Raw genomic sequence first — 10,701 nt, forward strand, 5'->3', positions numbered from 1 at the left:
GTAGAGTGTGCTGCATTTCACAGAAGAGCCATCAAATGTACTAAAGCTTTGTGTATTTTTCCCCACAGGAATTTATCCGGGAAGGCTGCTTATACAAGCTTACCAAAAAGGGTTTACAGCAAAGGATGTTCTTTCTGGTGAGCTGATGCTTTTGATCAAGATTTCAACTCATAATGAGGTTTCTGGAGCCCATTCCCTGTAGTAGTTTGATTGGGATTGGTGAAGACTTAAGTTTCCTGTACATATTCTGAGGAGTACGGCCTTGTTATTTGAGCCTAGGTTGTTTCACAGCCAAAATATAAAGAAGCCTTTGTATACAGCATGGAACGTTTCAGGAAATGTGAGGCAGTTGCATAGGTGGGTCCCCAAACCCTGACTTTATCCAAGCTCAGATTCTTTGCCTCCTCATGGGGCTGGATCCTCAAGAGATAGATAGCAGAATGGCCCTTAATCAGTAACTGCTTGTCATGATGGAACAGTTGTGGACCCTCCTTCCTTGGAGATTTTAAAGCAGAGGTTGGATGGCCATCTGTCATGGGTGCTTTAGCTGAGATTCCTGCATTGCAGGGGGTTGGACTAGATGACCCTCAGAGTCCCTTCCAACTCCAAGATTCTTTTGAGTCTATGATGGCTGTGTACTTCATCCAGTATTGAAAGCAGAATGCCTCTGAATGCCAGTTGTTATGTAACACAAGTGGGGGAGCTCATCTACTGCATGTGGGCTCCCCATGGGTATCTAGTTGGCCTCTAAGAGCAGTTTGCTGGATGAGATGCATCTTTGATCTGATCCAGCAGGGTGGTTTTCATATTCTCAGTTTGCCCTGTGGGCAGCTAATTTGTATGTGCTCTTGTTCCTCATCAGATTTTGATGTTGTCAGGATCCGTTCCTTAAAAGGGCTCCCAAAAGGAAAGAAAGTGGCTTCTGTTAGTTGGGCAGCCTCTTTGCTGGATCCTAATTCTGCACAGAAAAACTACAGGGTTTTTTCCCTTGGTGTTGAAGGACTCTTTGTAATCATGTATGAACTGAAAACCGGTTGTTAATAATTTGTGCCCTATAATTACAATGAGAAACTGTAAGCATAGTGTAATGCAGATATCTCGAGTGGATAAAAGTTAAATACTTTTATAGAGAAATATAACAGACAGTGATAGTTGGTTTTGTTACTGTTATGCTTTACTGTGAATCACTTGGAGCACAATTTAAAGAGAAAACTTACATTGGTTTGCAAATTTATTTGGTTTGCAAATAAAGCTACAAAGGGGTTTATCCAATGGTTGTATGTATGGAGGGCAGCTTGCCAACAATTTTTTCTATTTTTCTCTGCCCTCTCTGTAGCCTCTGCCAAGGTTTGGGGAGCCCTCTGAACAGTGTGACCTGTATTGTTTGGGGCTGCAATAGGAGGGATAAATTGTGCATGGTTCCTCTGCCCGATTCCAGGCAATTTCAAATTCCTACTGCAGCCCCAAACAACACAGCCTCACTGTTCCTGAGGAACCCCCAATTCAATGGAGAGGATTTTCAGAGGAGCTCAGGGGCTCCAGAGTAGGAGAAGAGGAAAAAGACAATAGTTGCTTGAGCTGCTTTCTACTTATGCACTCATTAGCTGTAACCCAAGGATTGTGACAAAAGAGAGAATTGCCTTTCTTCCTAGTACCTAAATGATTTTGTAAACTTTTCCATGCCTCAGTTTTCAGATATGTTGCTCTACACCAGCAAAGGAGTCACGGGTACCAATCAATTCAAAATTCACGGTCATCTCCCTCTGCATGGGATGCTGGTGAGTGATACATCACACAGCAATCAAACATCAAAATAATAAAATGTGTTTCATGTTAACCTGGGCTTCCTCTTCATACTGAACTTTTAAGGGACTCTTGCAAAATGCACAATTCTGGTTACTGTAGTTTTTCTCCAGTCAGTAGTAGACAGAGATTTCTGTGTTAGATTTAAGTAGTCAAAAGAACAAGCACTGCCAGTTTTTTGGCATTGGAGTAGCTGGGAAGAGGAGACAACTCTTGATTGTGCTTTTGCTATTTTCAAGGCTAGCTGGATGTGCTAATTGGTGTTGCTTCCACACCAAAATGCTACATTCCCTTGCATTCCTTAATGGAACTTTTTTTATGTGTCTGTGTTTGATTTTCAGCTGATAGTCCTGGATCCTCCGGTGAGTAATAAGCCAGTGACTACTATGCTTAGCAGCTGCTGAAGTGACAGTGCAATTGTAGCTGATAGTTTTCCCATTAGAAACGAAATACTTTTAATGTAGCTAGTTGCTGTTGTCACACCATTTCTTTTAGTATAGGTGTGTGTGCTGTTGCTCACTGAGTGATGAAGAATTTCCTTTATTGTAGGTGGAAGAGAGCGAAAACGAATGGTCTGTCCCTCATTGCTTTACCATTTATTCAGCTCAAAAAACCATAGTAGTGGCAGCAAGGTAAGCATTTTCTCAGTGCTCAGTTGTGAAAAGGTAGGAGTGTTAAAGCACTGGTAAAATAGGCGTCTTTCAGTGTGTGTATATGCTACTATACCCCAGGCTACGCAATGTGGGAGACCACACACTCCCTGAGTCATTATGCAGTCATCTGTTGAGGCAAAACCTGATTTCCCCATGGAGTAGTGCTCCAAGCTTACATTAAAGTGCAATAATATGTTGCTTCCTCTCAACTTTATGAGACTTCAGATTTCAGGAGGAATAGAAAAAGATCCCGAACTGTGTTGTGGTTTTATCAAACCTGAATTTGTGTGGAATTTAAAATTGTTGAGGCAAGCTTCTGCAGTTGCCAGAATGGTAACATTGACTGCAAATTTTGTTATTTCAGTGGGAATTTATGGAAACATGAAATTGCTCTAAGTATGGGTCAAGCAGTGCTTTTCTTGAACCATAAATCACAAACGGCAGCTGAGCTCTGAAAACGTGCTTAGCCATCATTCCTGTCTCTATTTTTCAGCACTCGTCTGGAAATGGGGAAGTGGATGGAAGATCTAAATATGGCAATTGAAATGGCCAAGAAATTCACTGAGAAATCAGAGATGTTTCTAGAAAACTCAGTGTGCAATCGTTCTAACAGTGAGTAGCTTTCGTGCCACTTGTGATTAGTGATTCTTGGCTAGTTGTGCACACTTCAGGCTTCTGAGATGGAAATGGTATAGATTACGCAGCCTTCAGTCTTTTTCACTAAGTAACATTCCATACCCTCTCTGATGCTCCAGATATTTCAGGCTTGGCAAATAAGAACTTCCAGCTGTTAAAGCAATAATAATGAAGTTTATAGTGTGTAATCCTTCCTTACCACCCTCTTACATAGGAAAGTATTCATCCTTTTAAACCACAGTTCACTTACCAATCTGTGGAAGTCATTGAAGTAATATCCTGTGTACTCCTGAATGTCTCCTTATCTATGGATCAGCCCCCACCACTGGGCCACTGAAGCACACTGTGGCATTCCTCAGGTGGAAATTATATATTTCCTAGGAATCCCCTTCTGCTACAAATCGAACCCTTCTAGCTTCTGAGCAAACTTTTCCCTATATAACAGAGTGGGACTTTTTCCTATGCAATAACTTTGAGGTGTCCTATCCTTCAAATGATCGATTATGAAGGTCGTGGATGTCAGAAGGAGAGTAACCCATGCATGCCAATTCCTTTTGTGAGGGGAAGATGCTATTATACGTCAGCAATCCTTGCCGCTATCACCACCCCTGTGGCCACAGCCTGTTAAATGTTTGCTCCCTTCTCCCCCCTCAGGATCCTCAGATGAGGTATCTCTAGAACAGGAGTCCGAAGAGGACATACATTCTTCTCGTAGCTCCCTGGACAGGCAGAGCCACCACCGTGCCAATACTACCATGCATGTATGCTGGTACCGCAACACCAGTGTCTCCATGACAGATCACAGTGTGGCCGTCGAGGTACCCAGCAGCAGAGCACATATCACTATCACTTTCACTTACCACTCTGTCTGTCTTGGTTGCTGGTTTCTCTGCACTGTATACATGTGTGCGGTTTTAACACCCCCATTTCCTTCAATAACTTCAGTGGTCTTGTGTGAGAGAGCAAATGAATGAGTAACCACAAGACGTCTGAAGATGTTCTTTGTATGTGTGACTGCATGTTTCCATCATGTTCTCAACAAGGGTGTGCTTTGGAGAAGAAAAAAGATTAAAAGAGGGGGCCTTCCTTGATATATCAACAGCTGCCATTCACACTAAAAAGCCAATGAAATAAATCAGCTTTGGGGTTATGAAACCAAAAGTTTGTGATCTTGCCCACTGAGAACCCTGTTTTAGGTAAATTTGTTAAATCTTTCTGATTTCTCCCCAAAGCACCAAGGCCCCTTGCACTGCTGATCTTAGGACTTACAAATAATGAACTTCATAACTTTTTTTTTACTTTTTTCATACTATTTCTTTTAACAGACCTTTTCGTGTACTGCCCTTTCTTGTTCTAAATCACCTTTTTCTTTCTTTTTCTCTTTGCCCTGCACCCTCTCTGCTCAGTTTTCTGCTCTCTTGCTGTTTCTCCAGAGCTTCCTCCTCGCTATTTGCTGGGCCAGACTCAGCGGCCCAACACAATCACCCATGTTTGCTGGTACCGGAACCAGAGCCTATCCCTGTCTGATTATTTGTGTATGATTCAGGTAAAGCTGCTTCACTCACTCTCAGTATTGATAGGATCTATGAAGACGGTCATTTTCTACTTGTACCATCTCGTTATAGCTCTCTTAAACACTGTTCTAATGTGCAGAAACAAGGATCTAAAATATTGGAATGAATGGTAAGACATCCTTTAAGTCTCTTGCAGAAATCAGCCAAATTAATCCCTTTATTATGAAGACCCCTGGATACACACGCCATTGTTTTGATGCATTTCATTTATCCTGTAGATTAGATCACAGCAAGTTAGGTTCCTTCTCCCTCCAGTGGGGCTTATTCTTCACTTTACCAGCATGTTAACTTAAAAGTGGCATTGCTGCCATGTGCTCTGCAGGGCTTTTTACTGTGTGCTTTCCCTCAACATTTTCTGTCTTCTAGTTGTATTGTCTCCTTAACTAAGAATGCAAGCTCTGTGTGTTGCTTACTGGTTCTTAGCATGTTGTAGACAACAAAAAATGGGGCTTAAAGTTGCACAGCACGGACGTGAATCAGTTGCATCCATAATTGTTCTACCCTTTCAGAGGAGGAAATGCAGTACGCAGAGTTATCACTGTGAAAAAGGGGTGTGTGCACAAATGGACATTACATTAGTAGCTGGCATACCTGAGAGAAGACACCTTGATGCAGGATGCCCTTCAGAAGTTGCTAGACACCAATTCCCCTCAGCCGCAGCCACCTTGACCAGTGGTGAGGGGTGATGAGAGTTGTAGTCCAACATCATTTGGAGGGCACATTGGGTTCACCTGCCTCAGAGCCTTTTTGGTATGATCCGGGAAAGCCTGACTCAAACAACCTTTAGTGGAAACAGTGAAATATCCTATCTGGACTGAGTGGATCTGAATGGGGAGTAGGTAGCTCTGCCATAGAGCAGGAGTTCTTAAACTGCAGTCTGTGGACTACCTGTGGTCCATGAGGTTTTTGCAGGTGTTCCACAGCATGGCTGTATTAAACAGACATTCTATGGAATGCAAATTGTAATACAATAAAATAGAATATAAGAAATAAAAGAAGCAAGAAAAATGCAAGTAAAAACCATACAGCATCTAGCATGGCACATTACAGTTACTACAAGTGGAAAAACCAGTTAAGTGGTTTTCAAGTTTCGGATCCACTGCTACAAACTGAATAAAAAAATAATGCTATCTCACTTCCCACCTCCTTAAAAACCTGGGGGTCAAATGCTTAAAAAAGTAATAAATAAAAGGACTGTTGGGGCAATTGGGGTGTTTTTGCTGGTCTGCCAGTAAAATAAATATAACATACACTGCTTGACAAGCACTCCAGTGTTGTAGTTTCAGAGCAAAGAATCCCAAATAATTTGTTGGGGGGGTTGTAATTTTGAATGGCTCCAAATTACAGAACCATGGAGTTGGGTGGTGGCTTTATATTGCTCAGTCATTAACTTCATCACAGGGAATAGCCAATAAATGTCTGTGTTACACACCCATGCTCCAATATTGCACTGTCTGGAAAAAATAAGGAACTTTTCTAACTGCACTTGGCAAATTATATCACCACCATAAAAAGGTAACTTGTATACTTCTTGCACAAAATATCTAATCGTACAAAAAGGCTCTGAAGCAGTTTTTCTCAAATTCAGTCACCCCCTAGAAAAAGTTATTTGTTTTTTGAATCTGCAATGCAAATTTAACGGCAGGTTTTTGTTGAGCGATTGTGGAGAATGACTACTAGTCACTTACACTATATGTTCCTCTCTTCCATGTAGAACCAGCTGTCGGGATACCTACTGAGGAAATTCAAAAACAGTAACGGCTGGCAGAAGCTGTGGGTTGTTTTTACAAACTTCTGTTTGTTCTTTTACAAGACGCACCAGGTAAGATGGATGTGGCACATCTTCAAGATGGTGTTAGGCATACATAGGAATGAGATGCAATATGCCTTGTGAATCCATTCCTAAAGGCTTTCTTCATTCTTTGGTACATTTTGTGAGTGTTGCTGCTGTCAGCAACGAGTTGAATGCTCCAGTGCAGCTTCAGCCAGTAGTCATTGGCACATCTTTCTGGCAATTCACTAGGCATCGCCAGATGACAGTAAACTAAAATTGATTGTAATATGAATAGCATGTCTGGTGTGCTTTAAAAACACCTAGTTGGAGAAAATTGCAGACAGGGTTCCCAATTATGGCTTTAGTTAGGCTCTCTAGCCGGCATACAATACCTAGAACTTGGGAGAGCTTGTTCTCTTTGACTGGTATATTTGTGCTGGCTGGGAACTGAGGGTTTTTGTTTTTACTTGTAACTTCATGTATTAACTCAGTGGTACATGATGGGTTTTAGTACAGGCAGTGAACATTTTGTTCAGGGGTTCCATTCCTGGCCCCTGCGTCTTTTGGTGGAGCACACATAAGCCTGCTCTGCCTTCATTCTGCTCTCTTCTGGGTCCGAAAGGACCTGTGTGTCAGTGGTCACGTAGCAATTGGGCGCATGCAGAATGGTTGCTGCCTGTATTTTCTTTGTAAACTGCCCTGAAAACGGAGGTTGAAGAGTGGATTGGACATTGTAAAATAAATAATAAAACCTGGCTGTTTTTTCAGGATGATTATCCGTTGGCCAGTTTACCACTTCTTGGTTACACTGTCAGCACACCCGTAGAGGCCGATGGCATTCAGAAGGATTATGTCTTCAAACTGCAGTTCAAGTCCCATGTATATTTCTTCAGGGCTGAGAGCAAGTACACCTTTGAGAGGTAAGTGTGCTTCCTAGACATAATTTGCAAAACTAATTCGTTACCCCCAGTTACCATTTTGGCAAATGTTCTCTACTAACTCTCCTGGTAATGAGTTGAGGAAGCTGCTGGAATTTCACACAGAAGTCATGCTTTCTGTGGCCTTGCCTATATTAATGAATGAGATAACTTTTGGTGGGTTCTGCTAACTTCAAAATCTGTCAGTGAAAGAACTCTGTGCAAAAGTAGCTCAGATTGAAGTTGTACATATATGGAAGTTTGCACATCACCTGAGAAATGCTCTCTCTCTCTCTCAACCCACCTGGAGCAGGTGGTAGAGAAGTGAAGGCCTAACACTATATATATGGAAAGGCATCCCCCCCAAGGCCTTTCCCCCCATTTTTCCAGTAAGGGGAGGACTATTTACAGCATTAGGAAATTGCAATTCCTCTATATTGTAAATATGTACAATTCAGATCCATTTCTGTTTGGCTAAAGAGATACTCTGGCTGTGTTCACACATACCATATGGTTTAGTGGAATGAGCCTGAGTGAAGCCTTGTTTTGTTTTTTTAAAAATAAATTTTATTTATATCCCGCCCTCCCCAGCCGAAGCCGGGCTCAGGGCGGCTAACAACAATAAAACTTGTTGATGACTGAGACGTTGTGTGTGGTTGCAGGCAACGTGCACTGCGATCAGTGATGGGACCAGTCTAGGCTTTACAATAAAGATTCTTTAGGAAGATGTGCTTAATGTCCCAAACTTGATGGTCATTCTCCATAAAGATACAACTGTGCAAAATCACTAATGAATAGCACCACTGACTCTACTGAGTCTTCACCATCTGGGCTGGGTGAGACAGTAAAACTACTCATTGGCAGCAGGAAAACCAGGAGGAATTTTTAAAAAAATTAAAATTTAACTTGGGGAGACCCTTCCTTTTGAGTTTCTGTGCTCTTCATAAAAGTGATTTGGTGTGCGTATTATACTCATCTAGGCAGTGGAAAAGAGGGGCATTAACTGCCAGTCCCCTTCCTTGTGGGTTAGGACTCCCTTCGCACTATAGTAACAAACGTAGCATAATTGTACAGACCTTTGTTCAAATTATCAGGTTACTGTTGGGATACTGTGGCTCCTTCTTTACAGTAAGTTAACTTTTAAGTGTTAGTCTGAGTGTTAATCTTACTAAAATCCTCAGCAAAATGGAAAGTGAAATATTAATATTCCTACTAAAAACTATTATGTAGCACATTCAAAGAATGATAGTGAGTAGGTAACAAACTAGGGCCATGACCGTTGACTTTTTTTCTCTCGTCAGGTGGATGGAAGTAATAAAGAGAGCCACAAGTTCTCCAGGGAGATCCAGCCTCTGCCTTCCTAAAGATGAAAAGGAAAAGAACACAAACTGATAGAAGCAGAGCTGGGTCTCTGTTGTAAGTTAATTATTTGCAGTATGGGGGAAAGGAGCCTGAGCATGATAGTAGTAAAAGGAACCCATCTGCTCCCTCCTGTGGCCAAGTTAGCTGCCTCGTGGAAGATGGTGAATTTTGCTAGTATAGAAAGCTCTATCATCCAAAGGGACTGCAAAGACTCTGGGGAATTCAGTTCATGAAAAAAATGTGGCTGCTGGATTTACATGACTTGCTTCTTTTGTTGGGGTTTGGCCAATGTTAGTTCTCTGGCTTTCAAGTGGTTTTCTATTATTTGTTAATGCTCAGTCTCAACTAAATAATCTGTGTGCAAATTGTTCTTTTAGCCTACCAGCCATACATGCCTCACATGCTGCAAGCAATGTTCACATTAATGTTAAGATGGAATTTCTCCTAACGGTAGAGTGGAGTGCTTCAGAAAATTGCCAGGAAGCAACTTCACCCTTGTTAGTTTTTATTTGGGTAGTGGGCATGAGAAAAGAGGATTCCACAGTCAGTTTGAAGGGGTAGAAAAGTATACAGAAGATACTGAAGTATGCAAAGATGAGGATAGCGGACCTTTTAGTGTGTCTGTACCACTGCAGATAATGTTCTGAGTTCTCTTTCTGTTCTGGGCTTGAGAGTGGTGCTTGTTATGTTTTGGCTAAGTTCTTTTAAAAGTTATAAATATGTATACAGAGAGTTGGAAAGGAAAGGCAGCTTCAGCAATAACCAGTCCCTGTTTTTATTACCTCAGCCAAAACATCTATTGTAACAGATGTCCAATAAGCATGCATGTGCAGCAGTAATAAAAGCCTAGTATTGTTTGGGGGTGACTAACTATGGAAGGGTTTATTCCTTCATTAATGACACACCTCTACTTCTTAGTTCCTTTAACAGTGACAGGCCAGGGTGGGGGGAATACTCAGGGACTTCGTATGAGAACTGGTGCAGACATATATTTAAAAGTGCAGATTCAGGAATTAAGGCAGATCAGTTGAAACAAGTACTGCACAATGGCAAGATAATTGAAATCCCCCCTTTTCTCTATAGTGCTATTGTCCCGAGATCATGGAGGCAGAGCCTACGCGTTTGATTTTTTAAGTTCATATATTTCTTTCATGGGACAGATAAGGTTTATCACGTTACCCTTGGATAGTAGTAGAAAGTAGTCTGCTGGTTTGAAGGCGGTCTTTACTTGTCACGTTATACTGTGTTGAGCAACAATGTGGTGATGGGTAGTGTGCTTTAGAAGAAACTGAGGTAAAAAAAATATTTATATACTGAACACTGCATTTTGAAGTATGGGCAATTAAAGGAGGGGCAGGACATGGGAAAAATACAGATGTCTTTATTACTCCTCATATTGACCCTTAAAACTATGTAGGTCAGTCTTTTAGGTAGAAGGTTGGGGTTGGTTTCCCACTTAGAGGGCAAAGGGAAGGTTTGTTACATTTTTTTGTTTGACATTGGCATTTATAAGGAAGCTACAAAGTGCTAAATACTCTTCTCTACTATTATGGCCATTCAATATACATTAATGTATTTTTTTATTTATTAGTGTCTGTTTTTGGAAATAAACTATTGTAGACCTCTAGATGGCTCACAAGCAGTTTGTCATAACCTAATTCTTATTCCGTTCAGAATTTTCAATATAAAAAGGACTCCCATCTCAGCAGTGCCCACATTCTCATTTCAAATGCATAGTTTTCCCTATTTTATTAATGTGAGCTGTGGCTAGCCTACAACTGAATCCTGATCAAGGCTTAACCAAAACTGTCCACAACAAAAAACACAACTGAGAGTTGAAGGGGGCCTTGTGGGCAATCTGTTTCAAGCCCCTGCTTGTCGTAAGGAATCCTACAGCCTTCACAACAGATGGCTGTACAGCATCTGCTAGAAGAGCTCCAGGGAAGGGAGAGTCTACCACGCCCCTAGGTAAATAATTTTAC

The 10,701-nt window shown here is 41.4% G+C and overlaps 1 protein-coding gene across 5 annotated transcripts in view; it reads left to right on the forward strand.

The window, feature by feature from the left end:
* Positions 1 to 10,346, forward strand: part of FARP2 (FERM, ARH/RhoGEF and pleckstrin domain protein 2) — a 64,500-nt gene extending 54,154 nt beyond the window's left edge. For 3 of the 5 annotated variants that reach the window (XM_028730967.2, XM_077929967.1, XM_077929966.1), the window contains 8 exons: positions 69 to 137; positions 1,689 to 1,778; positions 2,353 to 2,435; positions 2,950 to 3,068; positions 3,747 to 3,910; positions 6,381 to 6,488; positions 7,209 to 7,360; positions 8,659 to 10,346. In XM_028730967.2, coding sequence (XP_028586800.2) covers positions 69 to 137; positions 1,689 to 1,778; positions 2,353 to 2,435; positions 2,950 to 3,068; positions 3,747 to 3,910; positions 6,381 to 6,488; positions 7,209 to 7,360; positions 8,659 to 8,749 — 876 coding nt within the window. In that variant the 3' untranslated portion in view covers positions 8,750 to 10,346. Of the gene's footprint in view, positions 1 to 68; positions 138 to 1,688; positions 1,779 to 2,352; positions 2,436 to 2,949; positions 3,069 to 3,746; positions 3,911 to 4,498; positions 4,639 to 6,380; positions 6,489 to 7,208; positions 7,361 to 8,658 lie in introns of those variants that run through there. The other 2 variants (XM_077929968.1, XR_013393160.1) reach the window with 2 other exon arrangements.
* The last annotated feature ends 355 nt before the right edge of the window (positions 10,347 to 10,701 follow it).

This window comes from Podarcis muralis, chromosome 6 (assembly GCF_964188315.1).
Source record: "Podarcis muralis chromosome 6, rPodMur119.hap1.1, whole genome shotgun sequence".
Lineage (NCBI taxonomy): Eukaryota > Metazoa > Chordata > Lepidosauria > Squamata > Lacertidae > Podarcis > Podarcis muralis.